The sequence below is a fragment of the Spodoptera frugiperda genome, chromosome 2, assembly GCF_023101765.2.
Source record: "Spodoptera frugiperda isolate SF20-4 chromosome 2, AGI-APGP_CSIRO_Sfru_2.0, whole genome shotgun sequence".
In the NCBI taxonomy this organism is placed as follows: Eukaryota; Metazoa; Arthropoda; class Insecta; order Lepidoptera; family Noctuidae; genus Spodoptera; species Spodoptera frugiperda.
Genome location: NC_064213.1, coordinates 12,207,062 through 12,225,535, shown reverse-complemented (window position 1 = coordinate 12,225,535; position 18,474 = coordinate 12,207,062). Strand labels below are relative to the sequence as shown.

The 18,474-nt window shown below is 39.3% G+C and overlaps 1 protein-coding gene across 11 annotated transcripts in view; it reads left to right on the top strand.

Moving 5' to 3' along the window:
- The window catches only part of LOC118268715 (CBP80/20-dependent translation initiation factor), a 34,695-nt gene extending 17,734 nt beyond the window's left edge, over positions 1–16,961 (top strand). For 2 of the 11 annotated variants that reach the window (XM_050703241.1, XM_035583312.2), the window contains exons 3-11: positions 610–689; positions 1,146–1,488; positions 2,005–2,083; positions 5,736–5,889; positions 12,409–12,559; positions 13,528–13,792; positions 14,177–14,367; positions 14,657–14,854; positions 15,194–16,961. In XM_050703241.1, the coding sequence (XP_050559198.1) occupies positions 1,354–1,488; positions 2,005–2,083; positions 5,736–5,889; positions 12,409–12,559; positions 13,528–13,792; positions 14,177–14,367; positions 14,657–14,854; positions 15,194–15,415 (1,395 nt within the window). In that variant the 5' untranslated portion in view covers positions 610–689; positions 1,146–1,353 and the 3' untranslated portion in view covers positions 15,416–16,961. Of the gene's footprint in view, positions 1–609; positions 1,489–2,004; positions 2,084–2,489; positions 2,742–5,735; positions 5,890–12,408; positions 12,560–13,527; positions 13,793–14,176; positions 14,368–14,656; positions 14,855–15,193 lie in introns of those variants that run through there. The other 9 variants (XM_050703242.1, XM_035583311.2, XM_035583313.2 and 6 more) reach the window with 7 other exon arrangements.
- The last annotated feature ends 1,513 nt before the right edge of the window (positions 16,962–18,474 follow it).

The following is an 18,474-nucleotide window of genomic DNA, read 5'->3' as shown; positions in this document are numbered from 1 at the left end:
TAAATTAAGAGTGTCTTAAACAATATTAGCTAAATAATAGATAATAATAATGTAACATATTGTGAATTTGTAGGTATCTTTATAAATGCATTAATTGATACAGATAAAAAATCGCAGTGTAGGGATTTTAACCGACTTCCCAAAAAGAGGTGGTTCTTTGGTCGGTATGTTTTCTAAGAAAAGCGTCAGTAGCGGCAGTAAGTAGAATGACTTAGGTTTCTGAAACATAGATATAAAAATATTTGTATGATTAAAGGATAAAGGTGTGTCATTATGTAGCTAATCCACTGACTCATTTAATCCGCCCAATCCAGTATCATGCGTTGAGTTGCCAGTGTGGCAAATGGTGGCACCATTTTGGGAAACTGGGCTTAACCTTGTTGAATCGTCTCACGAAGATGAAATGTTGAAAAAACTGGTTTTTATTTAATACGGTATTAAGAATATTGATATCGACTGAATTTCTTTTAGAATTAAGAATTGAATAGTATAAAAACTGGGAAATACCTGAGTAGGTTTGGTAATTTCACTACTTCTCGACTACCGAGTTTTTGTTCATGTCAAGCTTTTTCAGAGATCTATTTCAAAAGTTATTTTTCCTTGTTTCAGATTAGGGTTCACCGAACCCCCACGACGAAACGATTCGAGATCGGAGCCGCAGAAGTGCCTTCTCGGCCCCTCGAAAAATTGTAAAAATCGCTCGGTGACTGTCAGGCACTAAACCAAACCTGCACTATTTCTTGTATTATAGCCGTACTAAAAACGAAAAAATCTCGACAGAACGCCCTCTATCAGTGGCCACGACAGAGGGTTTTTAATTTATGTACATTTTATATATGCATATATAAAAAAAGAGAAAAATAGTGATCTCTAACGTGACGTCACAATATTATAGAAATTGTGATTATTTAAAATAATTAATTCATTATTATAATCGCTTTGCTGTTTTCAAATCGCATTTTTAACGCGTATTGCCCGTTGTATTGTTAGTTGTTTATTTTTAAATTGTAAATATTAAAAAAATATACTTAATCATAATAGGTGTGACATTGCGTAAAGTAACTATTATACTAGTCATTGATCTAGTGTATTTATTTTGATAATATTCAATTTATAATCGATAGAGGATAAACTAATTTTATTAGAGGTTTCTGACTACGTATTTAAAATATCTACTAAAAAATTAAACTGAGCCTGAGTGCGTCAATAACCAAAGAAGAAAAATATAGCAGTGAACTTTTTAAAAAGTAAAAGCCAGTACGTCAAAGAAGGCGGGAATCCGTGGGCTGTACCACAGACTACGAACAGAGAATAGTGCTTGACTCTGTTGTATCGATTACCACAATCGGCAAGATGCAGACCCAAATCGGTGTTGGTAACGAGCTGCAGAGAAGCTACAGGATGCAGGATTTCGCATCTCCTGGCGTCATCATGCGGGAGCGGAGCTTCATCCGCCCTCAATCCCATCACAATATGCATCATAACCAGGTATGTGTTGTTTTTTTAATTGGAGCACCGACTTTCTAATCCAACCTTGACATATTGTGTCACAAGTCATTAATGTGGGCTCATTAGGCTCAGATCAGGGATATCTCTTGTAAAAGTTAAATTGTCAAGATATGGCTGTTTCAGTCCATCTTTAACATCAGCACATTTGATTATTCGATTGAAAAATATTTTATAACGCAAGCACCGATTGCGTTTTTTATTATTTAATTAAATTATAACAAGGCCTTGGTACCTATATGCTAAGGATTTCTAGTACGATTGCAGTTTATGCGTAGGTAGGGAGGTAGGTCGCGATACGCTGTTCCGACGCCTACGTCCTGTCTGCATAACTCAATAGCCTTTGTAGTTATTTTGTAATCGATTAATCTTAACTCGATAAAACTATTTTATCATACAATTATATTATGTACTTTTAATTTGTGCAGTTAATAAACTTTTTGGTTTGGGTTTGGTTTTGGTAACAGTAAAAGCATTGAAATGACTTTATTATTTCAGTTCAACAATGCAAAACGACGGAGCATGATTCTGACCAACGCTAAAGGGAAACCTACGCTGGAAATTTACAGACCCCCTGGTACGTAAAATTAAAAATCTGATTACAAATTAATAAGCACTTACTTACGAAAAAAATGTGGTCGCTGATACTTGACCAATTTTATTGCAGAGAATTTTATATTTAAATTAAAAAAAAACCTTCTAGAAAGGTTTACCGATCGACCATAATTTCCAATAAAATAATCGTAGCAATTATTTTTTACTTTCACGTGCAGTCATAATAAGTATTAAATGCATTTAGTTACTCTTCACAATAATAACTATCATTCAATTATTTATGTAACTCAAATGTAATCGATTTTAATGTGTTGCATACCGATTCTCGATTTGTCACAGGCTGAATGTAATACTTGGCTAGCTAGCGTCTCTACGTAAAATTGGCGCCAAAATTAAAAATAAACAAATTTCATATTTGGAACAGGTCGACAGTCGAATGTTTGTTGCGACGGGACGCGTTTGTCAGACGAATGTTTGTTTGTGATTTTATGTGTTGTGATATAAGTGAGATATTATTATGTCTCGGTGTATCGTGAAACAGTCGTTGTCTCAGCCGGTGGCGGTCGCGCCGGTCGCCGCCGTGGCTCAGGTGTCGCCGGTATCTGTTTCCCCCGTGTCCGTGACTCCGGTATCGGTGTCTGTGACCGTGACTGCTGCACAACCAGTTTCTGAAGCCCCAGGTTTGTTTATACATTCAGGAACGGGCAGCGGTAGTTGTAGTAAATCGCCAAATTATTTACATTGAGCTGTAACAGCACGGACCGTATGGCGGTCGTGAGATTGTTTGAAATCTTTCCGTAATGTCAACATTGAGTCTTGGCGGCAGATATGTTATTTCCGTCACAAAACATGAGTATTTTGGCGACGCTATACAATGGAAATTAATTGTAATGTAAATAAAAAAATGGATATTATTCTTGGCAGTCGAGTTTTGACTTTTGAAAGATGAGCATGTGATTTTGTGGAATAGACGAAGCTGTCGTAAAGTCTACGTTTTTGAATCGTGTGACATTTTGTCGTTTGTTCTAAATGTGATGTTTAAAGATGTCAGACTCGCATTTTCACAAATTAACTGAATAGTTTTCAATTTTGTGAGGCAAGAAGTGTCGGTAGATACTGTCTCTATTACGAACATACTTACATAACCTCACGCCTTTCTCTCGTGGGGGTAGGCAGAGACAACAGAACGCCAATTGCTGCGATTCTTACACACCTCTTTCGCTTCATCAACCGTCATCAGTCTTTTCGTGCAGTTTTTAAATTTTCATATCTCTCTATTATTTTAGTTATTTGCAGACTGTAGAACAATGGCAAAATGTTCGATTACCGACTCTACAATAGTGAATTTGAACCCTCTTGAAAATGGAATTGATCACTTGGACCCCATTGCATTTTCGTGATCCAATCACTTTCTGATGTTTTTGCTCTCGGCACGTTCATGATTGAATTCAAAACTCCTTAGAAAATGTTGTCAAACTTTGTATCAAAATTATCTTTGTCTATGAAAAGGAAAGTGTCGCTACTGTCGCTAGTCGCTTCAATATCTAATTTGAAATCCACTTATTCCCTGTCGAAATATGAGTTTCAGCGAATACTGTAAAATAAATTGCCAGTAAATCTTGGATGAAAGTTTCGCTTTTGTTCAGTTGAGCGGGACCGGCTCGCGTGTGGCGCGCGATGATCTAGGTTACCCAATTAGATGTACACGCTTACTACATTCGTGATGATTTTATATAGTTGCTATATGGCTGTAGTTTTTAGTTTTGGATTTAGAATAAATACCGTTTTGTGCCGTTTATTTATTTTATAAAATAAGCAATTCTTTTTATGGTTTTGCGGTACTAAAGGTTTTGTTAAGTTTTCCATGAAATTCATGATGCTGGTATGTTTAGTGTCTAATGTGACCACGAGACTTGGTTTCTTCAAGATTTCAAAAATATTTTTGTCGTCACAATTTGTATTGTTGATTATACCTGGGACAAAATATTTCCCTAACTTAAAAGTTTTGCTGTTTTATGTTACTGTGTAAAATGCCCATAACGTTATGAATCGTAATCAACATGATTTTCCATTTCCATCTTTGTGAGACCATTTTCTTTGTTAAGTATAAATAAGAAAATAAAATGCACTCGCATTATATCCAACCGTGAGTAAAATAATAATTGACGTGTCTAATTGAAGACCCGCATACCAGACCAAGCTAGCGGCCCACCGGACATCAATCAATGTAACTGTACCTTTACTATGCATGCACGTATTGACCAATGCAGTAAACTGGTACATATTGTACACCATTATAATACTACCTCATAAAAATATGAACCTCATTTGTGCAGGAGGCTTTTACTTAACAATGAAATGTTATATGATTTTAATGATGACATAATGCGGCCCAAAAGCTTTAGCCGTATTTCGTTGAAAAGTTGCGTCGCTATCCGAAAATAAATTATATAGTAACTCTGCTAAACATTATGACTATTTGTGACGCAGTTCCTCCGTAGGATGGTTTATGATTTGAATATGACTCAAAACGTCTTGATGATGTAGAGAAGCAAGAAGCATTAACTCATACTAGATTGGTTTAATTTGGAAAATTATTCAGATTGACTGTATTACTCAAAAGATTGTGAAAAACGGTTGCTTAACTAACCTTTTTCTTGCCAAGAGATAAGTAATAGACGGTACTTAGTAGTATCTTTTCCTATATCCTTTTTCTCTATCCTATCAAATCCTAGTACCTAATAACCATAAGATCATTCGTGAACTCTGATCACACACCTGCTTCCTAGTCCTTCAGTGCCTTTTAGGCTGTTGAATTGTTGACCATCTGTCTCATTTGTAAATGTGAATCAGTAACAACATTGATTTTATACATGGTTTTGTTTAGGTGTTGCATATTTTGATTTGATTCTCATGTCAAACATTGTGTATTGTGTTCCTTGCTACTAGTTTATTCTATCGCTTCATGTGCTTTGTTAAACATGGTTGAGTCACTTGTTTTATTCGTATGTTTTGTAAAATTATTTGCGAATTTTGGGTGAAGTGTCGCTGAGACATAGCTTGGCTTTATTTGAATTCAGTATGTCAGTATTGTTTACTTCAGTGCGTTCAACGTAGGACAGTTTTGGCAAAGTGACGAAGGAAGAGGGTGAAACATTCAAACTATTAATCGTTGCTTCTCGTATGAATAATCTCGTATCATCATATCTTTTAATAGGAACGACGACGAAGAAAATCTTAAGTATTATGGAGACCTTAAAACTAATGTAATTTCAATATCTGCACCATTATGTCTACAGCCAATAGGTTAATAGATCTATTATTTAAGTATATTACTGAGTTTCAGGCTTCTTGTTGATCTATATTTTCTTAGTGTGTCACGGTGTTTTGGCCAAGTTCCATCTGTTCATTCATACGTAAATGTTAGCCATATTCCTTCCGGATAGGAGGGATATGGTGCTGTTATTGTTTATTACACTTCTTTCAACTACAACGTTCAGAACTCTTCACTTCTTTATCACGATCACGCCCTGATGACACCGCTATGTAAGAACGTTCCACAACTATAGTCAAGTGGAACGTGCTTTGTACATCTTACTGTCTTCCATTAATAACCTAGTACACGACATCTGTCCTATCTCCCTCTTCTCTTGACTACCACCGTTGACCACCAGGTGTCCGCACAGACGGCGTGGCGACCACAGCTGCCACCTCGGGAACGACGACCTCGACCACAGCGGCCACTGCATCCACACCCGCCTCCACCAACAAGCTCAATGTTCACGCTAAGGAGTTCACCATGGCCAAGCCTGCCGACCTGCAAAATAGGTGAGTTCTGTCTGATTAATTGTATTAAGAACACGTTTTCGATTTAAAATTGAAAGTACATTTATCGAATTAAATTTTTTTACTCCATCTTTATGATAAGAGAATTGTTTTATTAAATATTACCAATAACTTAATTTTGGTAATATTTAAGGGTAAAGGTACATCATCACGTTTAAAAAATGTAATCATGATTCAAGAACTAACAATGACCAATCAAGATAGTCCTTGACTGCTATTTATAGTGAATCCATTTCACCAAACCGTTGCTGCCATGCGTTTACCAAGCATGTATTTTGCTTCCACTGTTGTGATAAAATCATGTCGACAAGTTTAGCCTCAGACTCGTCATAGCCATCTAATTGCATTCGCATGATGCGAAGTGATTGTGAAACCTTGACTTTGCATACGATGAACCTGTCCATTGTACAAATGTGCTAAATGTCAAATTATCGATTCAGTGCCTATTTATTTCAGCGCACTTATTTAGATTCGAATTTACATACATAGGTATTTTGGTTTCCAGTTGAAGTCACTTCATGTACCTATCTTTTATAAGAATTCAAATAAAATTTTACGTCGTCCACACGGTTTTTGACCTTGCTCTGGTTGGTGTTGAGTAGTTTGTTTCTCATCAACGGTAGTAACGTGACTGGAAGCGATGGTCGATGCTGGCATGGCGCCAACAGAGACAAAACAAAAATCTATGAAATAATGTGCGAAACTGTGATGTTCACGACGCGTATGTAGGCACGTACTCGTAGTATCAATTGTAGAGTTTTTGTTATCACTTTGTTCTTGGCTACGGTGACGCGAACACGCCCGCGCGCGCCAAAACGGGCTGAACAGCGTGCCGCCCCGCGCAGTCCGCGCACGCGCCGGGAGAAGCGCGGAGTTCCCGACACGACCGCGACCAAACAACGACCAAATTATAACGCGAATCGCGAACGCTTCCGAACGAACTTGACTCGTACACTCCGTATTTTTGAGTACAAATCTCAACAGTGCCGTCTGAGTGATTCGCCGACAAATCGCCCACTTTACGTGAAGTGTATGCACCGCGCACTGGAAAGTGTAAGCTGTGGATAGGATATGCGCGGATACTGGATTCTATTAATAAAGTTGTGGTGTTAAGAGGGAAATGAGACGTAATTTGTCGGCAGTATTGCCAAGTTTGCATTGAGATTTGCATTTGAAGATAGTGATAAATTTTATTGTAGCTCGCGTAAACATCAAGATTTAAATAAATAGTGCGATGATGAGCGTGATATAGTTGGTGTGTATTCTAGTCTAATTAAACGAAGACTGTTGTGAAAATGGTTCGTGGAAGATATTCAACGTCAGACGTGTGAGTACCAAAATTTTCCAAAACAACATGTTAGTCAGGCTGCAGCGTTTGTGTAATTCCAGAATTGTTCGAGCTACTTAACTCAAGACTTTACCCAATTGACGGTATGGCCGTCTTCTACGTTGTTTTATTGTCCTTTGTTGATGCTGGTATATGCGCAGGCGCAGGCGCCAGTGGATCGTTGATAGACCACCGCAAGCGCACAGCTTTGCGTTTGTTTTCATCCGTTGTCGCACTTAGCATGGCTGTTTGCCGCCTCGATGTGAACAAACTATAGTATTAATTTAGAAAATTGATAACATACTGAATTGGGCTATGAGTTGTTCATGTAAGTAAATAATGATGAGCAAACATGAGGTGTTCTTATCAAAAACATCTGTTGATGCCTTGGAGCACGATAAGTTTCATTTACAAAGACAATTTAATTTAACATGCAAGAACAATTATTTACTTATGGCTACGTGTTATCGTTTAGGTGTGTTTTGTGCTATTTTATTTGGTCAGTGGGTAGTGTACAAGTATTTAAAATCATTATTCTCTTTTCATGTGTTGAAGGCCAATGCTTAATGCTGCACCATCGAAAACATACTAAAATCCAAAAATTTACTCTTATATTCAGATAATAAATGTATTCAAGTAGACAAATAAAAAAAACTTGTTTCAATAAACGATAAACGAACACGAACACGTGAATATTTTTTGGCATCGTAGAAACAGCGTGGGTTATAAAATTACGTAGCCACTTCCCAAACACATCGGCAACTTTTGCTATTCATTTTCATTACTCACCACGACACTCTGATCTTCCTTAATTTGTATTGATTGCTCTTTAATTTAGTTCTTGTGTCAATAAGTCGTCTCGCTCAAACACTAGTTAGTTCCCAGACGAAACAGATTCCTTTCAATAGAGCGACAGTGCGGTGCGTCATTTTCATCATCTTTAGACATCATTCTAATGTTTGTCGACTTGTCGTTACACGATCTCAAGGTCAAAGTACCGCGTTGCTCTCTGTTTATAAATATGACTTCATCCGCTTAGGTTTTAACCATTTTCACTAATTGTTCACGTTTTTCCACTGACTTCTCTGGCAATCGTTAAATGTTATGCAAATTCTGTCAACACAAGTGGCGTGGCCTGCATGAGTGTCGACAGGCCCCTCCTACTCAGCTGAAATTGTTTCTAAACATCCTTTTCAATAAAATTGCAACTGTATTGTAACTTTCCCAAATACAATTTGGATCATTAATAACAATATTATTTGTGAAGACATCGTGGAAAAATTGCACTAGTGCCGGTGGCGTGCAATTTTATTGGTTGTGAGTCACGGCATGCTGGCTGCAATATGAGCGGCCGTGTTGGATGTCTTGTTTATACGTAATTGCTTCAGTTGTCCCACACTGACCGCATGTATCAGTATCAACTATCTGTTATGACCCTTTACGCAATGTTTGATCGATTGTTTGGACCATGTCTGCAATGTCCCACAGCTTCTGTGTCATCTGTTTTGTCACAATTATGACCTAGTTTGTATATATATATATATTCGCAAATCAACCTTGAGGGGCATATAATATGGTTATGAATATAATTTGATGTATTTGGGCAACATTGGCAGGTTACGTTAAGGAGCTGCCAGTTTCCAAAAGTCTATGTAGATATTGTTTCCAATTTTCCTGAAGGTTTTCCTCCTACCTTCCACGATCACACAATTCATTTTGAATCACTCTTAAGAGATCATATTATACGTTGTGATTAGATATTTGCCACTTAGCTTAGAGAACGAGAATTTATTTTCATAGAACCTTGCAACCATCACCTACCTATTTATTTATACAATTTTTCAACATAGTTCCTCACTTTCATCTTGGACTACTCGAGCATTTAATTTTAGATTCACATTGAGTGAATTAAATGTGTCGAAACTGCTAATAAAATGGATAAGCATTTGAATTTTCTTTGGCAGAGGTTTAAATATTTTAATGTATCCATGATGGGCAGTAAACTTATTTCAGCGCGCTTTAAAGTTTCGTGTCGTCTTGTGGTTAAATAAGTGTCAATTGTGGCTGAGTAATATTTATCGGTGACATAAGTTGTAGCACTTTCTCCTGTAGGAAACAATGCATCAAACTTTACATTACCTTGTTCATTTAACTAAACGTGTTGATTGAATATAAATCGCGCAGAGTGACATTAAAAAGTATTGAACGGTTTTAAGTGTCTGATAAGTTAATATTTACGAGTATGTTGTGTTTAGAATAAAAATTCCTTACTAGACGCCAATTAATTATTATGATGCACTGGTCTTATAGAAAGTGAGGTAATTAGAGGAAAAACTGTTGACAAAGTAAAATTGTAATTAAGTAATGAATTTTACAATTTATAAGTTTAAGTATTAGCAGCACTGAACTTTCTATAAGACTCCTTAGTTTAGTTCGCAGTCTTTCTAACAGAATAAGCAATTCTTTAAAGAGCATTTAACACGCCAAAGTTGTCTTTATTTCACAAAAACTCGGGGCATTCAACTCCACTTGTTGAGATACATCACGTGCTGCCAGTTTGAGGAACAAATTAGATAAATACGTGGTTGTGAAGCGACAATAGAGTGCAGTGTGGACAGGACACGCCACTTGTCCCCATTTTGTGACGCGTCATCACTGACACCGGTTATGAAACACTGGCTCTCTACTCTCTAGACACGTTCTCTGTGTCACGAGGGGAAATAGATGGACCTTCAACTTACTGGAAATAGAATATAGGTCAAAGAATATCCTGGGGATAGTTTTAAATTAAGCTTATTCTGCATACATGGAAATTAAAAGCCTTTTGTGCATCAAATGTCTCTTTCCAATTTCAGACGTTTCAGAATTATTCCGATAGTTACGAGATCTATCTAGTTTTGTAGAGATGCTTCATTATTAATTTCATGCTCCATATCAAATTCAAGTTCATTGACTCTGTTGTTTAAATTGTCATAAAATAAAATGTTCTATTCAACTATTAGATTCGAACAAGTGTTAAAAAAATCAGGATGTAAGTACCTAGTTAGTCAAAATTTTGTATCTCATTATAAAAATATCCACGGTATTAGTAACGTATGGTGTAGAATGTTTATGTATAACCACAATGGGTTCGTCATTAATCCTCGCCATCATTTCCTATCATAATGATAATTTGCGTGGCATTGCGCAGGAGTGGAGCACCATAACGGGCTAGTGCGCGGCATCACGACAATGATCACTTATTATTTATGAGGTTTATGTCCATTGCCCGTGGCTATAAGGCACGCGCCACTGCTTGCCATTGTCCACCATGAATAACAATCGCTATAGCACCACCATTCGGCTCTGTTATGTTGATTAATATATTAGTTTTAACGAGACGTTTCAACGGCTAAAACTCATTAAAGTGGGTGGCTTTTTCCTCATCATCATCATTCAACAGTACACTGTTGTAAGGGAGATGTGCGAAACAATGTAGATGGTCCAGTAATGGCACACGGCATTTGAATATGAAAGAACACAATACGTCAAAGTTGACATCACCTGGTTCATTTACGTGTAGTTTATATGCACTGGTGCGACTTGTTCTGCATATATTAAAACAAACATGCATTATAAAAACATTATATTATACTCTGTTTAATTTTAATCATAAAAGGATAGAGATTGCAATCACAAACAGAAATATACCCGACGGAAATCATACCTCTTACGTTGCAGCTAACGCTTTGAACGTTCAGCCAGAGATTTATTTAGTTTATAGGGAATAAACTTTCCTTACTACATTTAGCCATAAATTACAAGTGTCCATAAATTGAGATAGAAATAGTTTGCTATGAATCAGAGTATTTACAGTAGATACTGTTTGAAACACGCTGCTATTTCATCAGATCGAGATTTTCCTACAATCATGGAAGCTTTCGTGAAAGATGCATGGAGATAATTGTAAATTGGTGATGGTGATCATAACGTTTTCATCATTGTCTCGACTAATTAACAGATTTGGCCTCAAAATGCTTATCTAAACATTTTAGTTACTACTATTTATGATCTACGCGTACTGCGAGTGAGCGAGTTCATTTGGGTTTGTCTAGTAAGAGTCCCACATTGAATGTAATTTACTTCAATACCACTGTTGATTTTTCGCGATGCTGTTAATAATCTCGTGTGATATGTACCGTACTTAAATAACATTAACGAGCGCGGCTGGCATTGTACTAGATAAACGATTCTGTCGTATTGTCCCATTATAAACATGACATATATTACTCGTACATAATTATCTTTTACAAACATTACATAAAATACACATTTTCCTACGCTGAATCGCGGACGCGCGGAAATTAACCGTCTTGTCTGCTGCGGCTGATCGTTGATGGTCTTTGATTTTACTTTGAACTTTTATAGCTTAGGTCAATGAAAAGAAAAACCTGAAAAAGTGACTTTCATTTACTATTTCTATCATTGTACTATAATCCAGTTCAATTTTGCTTCTCTTCTTGAGCTCAAATGAAATCCTTACTTGACAATGTCTAGTTGCACAGTAGATAAACCACTATGCACAGTATGCACGTCCACGCCCTAGTTCGGTCGCGCATATTATTAACATATGCAATGTACAGTCACAAAACTTATGGTGGAACCTGTGAATCATTGGCTCTAAGTGTTATTATTTCATTGGAACACCTTATTTGAACGTCTTATATCACGCTGTATGCAATACAATAAATTAAGTCTATCATTAGAACTTATGACGGGATATTTACCATGTTTATTCACTTCGATGAGTTGCACTGTTGCAAGCGCCATGATTACGGATGAACTGTCATCCGTGATCATGGCGCTTGCAACAGTCCCGTCATAAGTTCTAATGATAGTGTTAGTGACCATGTCAGTTTAAAAATAAATAAGGTATTAAAATATGTAAGAATAAGAATAAATTTATTAATGAACTTCACAATCATCATGGTCTTATACTATATCACAATAATTTGTTTAATTTTGGTGTTGTCATCAAGTGTATCGGTAGCCCCCAAACTAGGATAATCCTGTATCTTGGGGACTTGAGTTGAGACATCTTGAGTACATTATTAGGTAGGACTATTGAGTGAATCTAAATTACAGCGAAAATGATAGATATTAAAATATGTAAGGTGTATCGTGTAACGTTGCAGGCCGGCGATGGGCATCGGGTACGCGACGGTGGGGCTGCAGCACTCGCGCTCGGCGGTGCTGCACGCGCACGTGCCGCCGCACTACCGGCCCGTCATGCCGCCGCACGCACTCCTCAACAGCGCCTCCAGCGGGAACGTGCCGCATGCACAGGTACTACTCTCTTTATACCCAACTTTTGTAAGTCATAAGAGGAAAATGATTAGACGTATTACCTGGGGCCTTAGTCTTAGGACGGAGCTATACAACCTACATAGCTCCGTCTCTCTTGCACTGCTCAATGATCGACCATTCTGACAAAATTGTAATAGCAGACTAAGGCCCCTGATGGTAAGCGTCAGCCAATGGACACCCACAACACCAGAGGAGACAAGTGCGTTGCCGGTCTATTTAGAAAGAGAACGCTCTTTTGTTTTCCGCTGCACAATTTACAAGAAAATAATGATTGACTCTCAAATGGCACGCCGTAAGCATTATTAAGCCGGACGGTGATTATGAGATGCAAACGTGTCTACAATGTAATCTCTCGCATCTTACCCAGCATCTAGTCAACAGATCAGCTGCTAATTATAAAAATGTCTGATGTGCCGTGTTCCCATAGTTTTCATTGTTGACAGGTTATCTAACTACACTCGCGGGTTACTAAACGATTGTTAGCTCTTGAGAACTGAAACACTATTCACAAGGGGTCATAAAATTATTAAAATATTGAAATCCAATTAGCTACAGACTACGTGTCTATGTGGACATAGATTGATGTTTTCAAAACCTTATAAAATATTTCAGATTCCAGATCATAGCTTTGTTTTGATATCTTCGTACTCATTGGTTCAACATTTATGGCTGTTGTAATTGTTGTTTTTGATAGACCAATTATGTGTAAAGTTTAACGCTAAAGTTGTTATGGTTGATGTCAGAAGACCAATAATATCATTAAAGGGTTCCAAGAAGGTAATTACCCTTAGCGGATTACTAATCACTCTGTGTGAAATGCTAAAGTTCAGCTATATCTGGCCTTCCTCACCTCAAATGAGAGAAGTAAAGATAAAAATTGATCGGAAATTGTGATGGTCGACTACCAAGAAGCTAAGTTTATCACATTATTTCACGTACCATTACAGGTGGGACCTCGTGTCCACTTCAAGCTGCAGCCACAGCAAGCGATCATTCCGGAGAAGAAGAAGTCGCCGCCGTCGTCCCTGACGAACGGCAACGGCAAGAGCATCCGGCCACAGTCGTTCACGCCGGGCCTCAAGCGCTCCAAGTCGCTCACGTCGGCTGACGCGCTGGCCAGCGGCATGGCGGCCTTGGGACTCGCGGCCGATGCAGGGGACCTCGGCAACTTCCCGCCCGAAATACAGGAGTGCATCGATAAGGCTCTCGAAGGTAAGTGTTTTGTGAAGTTGATGCCATTTCGAATACTTAGGTCTTTTTCGATGATATTCAGATTTTTAGGGGGGTTGTAGGAACTCATAGATGTCGAGTTCGTCCCGCCATCTCCTTTTGGGCCTGCCGCGACGTCTGTGGACGTTGAGCGGGTTTCACTCAGTTGTAAGCAAAAAGCAAAAAACTCTAAACAGAGAGGAGTGGAAGGAGGGTAGGGAGGCCTTTGCCCAGTAGTGGAACGATCGTGGCTGAAATCTGAAATCTTGTAGGAACTCAGGTCGATATCTCGATCGAAAGCTTTACTTGAGGACTCTATGCGTTCTATTAAGTTTATAACCACAGTTTCGTGATGCATATTAATATGTCTGGTGGTGATTACTTCAGACCCGAACGCAGTATCAGCGCGCACGCTGATGGACGCGGTGGGGCACCTGGTGTCGCGCGCGGTGGAGTCCCCGCGGTACGCGCTGCCGGCCGCGCGCCGCTGCATCGCCGTCGTCGAGCGGGAGAGCACCGAGACCTTCCTCGAGTCGCTGCTCAACACGTGCCAGCAGTGGTACCACGACCGGGACAAGGTAACAACCATACATGCTTTTTATGGGATAAACGGACAAACGAGACATTTACACCCTACTCAGTCCGCGAAACACAGCGTAAGCGTTGTTTCGCGCCAGTTTTTTTGATGCCGTGGCAGCGCTTTGGTCTAGTCGACCCATTCGTACCGAACTATGGTTCTCTAATGTAAAAAAAGTTTATTTTAAATAACTAATAAGTATTCTCGACAGGTCTTTTATGGTCTTTTCATCACTTTAGCTCCAATTTATTCTTATGAATTGAATGACTAATGTTTGTCCTTGGTATCAGTTGCTGGGCTCGACGGTGGGCGGCGGGCGTCCCCGGCTGATGGCGTTCCTGTCGTTCCTGCTGGAGATGTACTGCCAGCTGCGGCGGCGCGCCATCCAGCGCCGCGGCGCCTCCGCGCAGCCCGGGCAGGTGCTGCTCACGCTCATCTGCAAGTGCTGCGAGGACTGCATCCGCCAGCCCGTGCCCTCCGCTAGCGACGTGAGTACACCAGCTTATACACTGTTTGACTAGCTTTTTTGGGCTTCAATGCCGGCATAAGGGCCAATGATACCCCAGCGAAAATATTGTGGCGCCCACTTGAGGAAAGCAAAATCAAGTGTTAGTTTTTTACGGATTCCATCGGCGGTGGCATCGGCGCCCCCCAGAATTTGTCGCCCTGGGCCATAACCCCATCGCCCCCACCTAACGCCGGCCCTGTTGGGTCTTTTGTGATTAGAAGAATATTTGAAGTGGAAGAGGTTTTTTCTGGAGAGTATCTAAAATGTTTGATTTGTTAAGATAGTGTTGTGTAAACTGACGAGTGGTGCACGTTGGCAGACGGAGAACCTGTTCTTCGTGCTGACGTACATCGGGCGCGACCTGGAGTCGCAGCTGCCGGGCGAGCTGGAGCGGCTGCTGACGGCGGTGCGCGACGCCTTCCTCACGGCGGGCGCCGCGCCCTCCATCCGCCGCACGCTGCTGCAGCTCATCGAGCTGCACGCCTCGCGCTGGCAGCTGCCGGGCTGCGCCGTGCTCTACTACTACCCCTCCTCCAAGTGACCTCTACTCGGCACCGCGACCTCATCCAACTAAATTATTCGCTTAACTTTGCCCTCTGCACTAAAGATACCCGGTGATACCTGCGTACCGCGGAACTGCCACGTTGTATCTCCATAAGGTGGACAGTCCCCCAATGTACCGTAGAGTATACCGTATCTTAGTTAGCGAGTACTGCTTGATGAGATTTAGTTAGTGGCGACTACTCTCGGTGGTGGTATATATTCGGTTTCTCGTAAATTGCTCGGAGTATTATTTCATGCGGCGACAGCCTTAGACAGAGCGCCGGGCCCCGAGCCGCGCTCCGGAGGGGTACGATATTATTCTGTAGGGAGTAATTATGTTAGATTAGTATACAAAGGTTACAAGCATTTCTTGTAGTGTTTGATTTGTTTCTACTGACCTCCTTAGCGTTGCGTTAGTTGTACAGGAGGTCTCCTTTTGTTGTCCCTTATACGTATCGTAGGCATGATGCTGCCATAAGCTCATTTATTGTGCCTTTAAAGATTTTAGTAGTGATAGACACGTTCTCCGCGCTCTCGAGACATAAAAATTATTTTGTAATATTTATCGGACGTAAGACGCACTCGGGAGCGCGGAACGTAGCAATTAAAATGTAAGGTGTAGTTTAGCTTAAGGTGGATTTAGTAAACGCAAGATATGCCTTGAAAGTATTAAAAAGTACGTGTAACATAAGTAGTAGGACAAAACGACGATGTACATTACTGTACGTTCTTCGCATAGTATTTGGTGCATTGTACCCTTTGTCGGTTGTGTCTAACTGTAGTGTCGCAGTGTCGCCATCTGTACTAGCGCTTGTAGCAGTAGCCTGTAGCACGGCCTCGCTTCACGGCCCGCACTATACGTTATGCACTCTGCTCCTAGTTTATTTCCCGTAGCGTAGATGTCCCAATTATGAAATGATCATTCTATTAAATTATAGATGAACCTTATCAGCTTTCTTACACGACGATCATATGAATGTATGACTGAACTTCCTAAGTATGAAGTGTTTCAATTTATTATGCTTGTGATATTATAAATTTAAGTTATGTAATCTCTGATAATATCTCTTCTGTCCTAACCAAAGACTGTACTGACGGTGTGGAGATTCATGATATGATTAACAAAGTGTAAACTGATGTTGTTGAAGCTGGACCAAATTATGTTCGTGTCGCCGCCGGCTCTGTCGCGGCCGCACTCACTTCAGTGACTATTGTAAGTTCATTTAGTTGTAGACTCGTACTCCTACGTCTGATCACCATTATCAAACTAATGATTTTTTTAATATTAGTTAATTACATTATTATGGAAAAAGTTAAAAGACCATAAACTTTTCGTTATTACTATGCATTCGTAGCAATATAAGGTAATGGTATGTTTGTAGAAAAGTTGAAAAAATATAAAAAAAATGGTGCTAACAAAAATATTGGTGTATTGTATATTATTTTAATAGAATACGGGCAATAACATTGTTCTCGTTACCGCTATAATTTTGTACGAATAAAACATAAAAATGATATATAACCAATAAATTATATAAATAAAATGTGGTGTTTTTATTTGAATCCTGCCATCATTTACCTACATAGCAAATGTGGAAACTTTTAAAGGCATTAAATGCATGAGTGTTTGTTAGGATGTCCGGTCCCTGAGTTCACTATATAGCACCAGCGTAAAATCGCACTCTCAGAATGTGATAGGACCTTATCAAGAAAAGGGCAAATGAGAAATTTGAGCCCTAATGTAAAGTTCTATTGGTCGAGATTACACTAAAGCCATTGGACCTCGCACAGACATATGTAGATAGGTCATTTGATGAACATAAAAACATTATTTCGCAATCGCTAGACAAGCCCTAAGGCCGCGTTTCCATTGACGTCACGTCGAATCACTATGCTCGAAATCTCCGCACCGCTTCAATGGAAACAGCACGAGCGGGGCGGAGCAGAGCTGAGCAGATATTCACATCTGGAACTAATGATCTAATCCTAAAATTTTTTCACTGATAGAAAGCTACATTATTCCTGAGTGTGATAGCCTATAAATTATTTTTTATAACATGTATATTAACCGAGCAATCACAACTTTTGTCTAGCAAGTCGGACAGAAATAGCTCATAAAATAGAATAACATGCATAGGTACGCTGCCTAAACAGTTGCTTAAAATTGAAAACAGTGTATGGCAATCTGGTTTGTCTTAATGATTTCTACAAAAAAGTCCGTGACACCATATTTCTATCGTTTATATATGGGGGCACGGGAGTGCCCCCGCCAAGACGAGCCAAGCGAAACGCAAGGGCACTACCTACCTTTTCTCGAAACGGTTCGTCGTATTTTTGAACCTTCATAACTTGACTTTGAGTTATACCAGATAAACAAAATTTTTGGGATGTGATGTCAGTAGTAGACTTAATAAACCTCTAAAGTTTCAATTGCATAGCTCTTATACTTTAGATTTTATTGATATCTAAAATACCCCGATTTCGTCACTCACTCACTCACTCACTGCAACAAAATTCTTAAGGTACTTCCTGAAGTCCTAGAAAACTGAAATTTGGTATGTACCAAAAAAATCCTAAAACTTGGAACTTTTACCCCCCAACCCCTTAAACTAGGGGGTGAAAGTTTGTTTCAGACTTCCGCAAATTTTGACAGTAGAGGTCTGAATGCGGCGGCGGAGAGGTAAATCTTTTGATAGCGTCGTAGTTATAACAAGTGCTGCAGTCTATACGAAAAAATCCGAAACCCCCCTTTCCCTCCCTCACCCCTGTATCTCACAAATAACAGCACGTTGAAGAATTCTGTTTATAACGGGATCATGTTGAGTTGATTCTACTTTTTTTAGCCCTCGTTTTTTCTTTCTATCATAAGCAACCTACAAAAAGAAATGAAATCCCACAAAAACATTTCATGTTAAATGTTGCCAAGACGAGACCATATAGCTCGCACTGTCAAAAAGTAATCAGATCTAGTGTGGAGCCAAGTTTGTAACACTACATGCCCAGCCCTAAATCGATAAGTCCTAATTTTACACTCAAGTTACGGGGAAATACTACAGC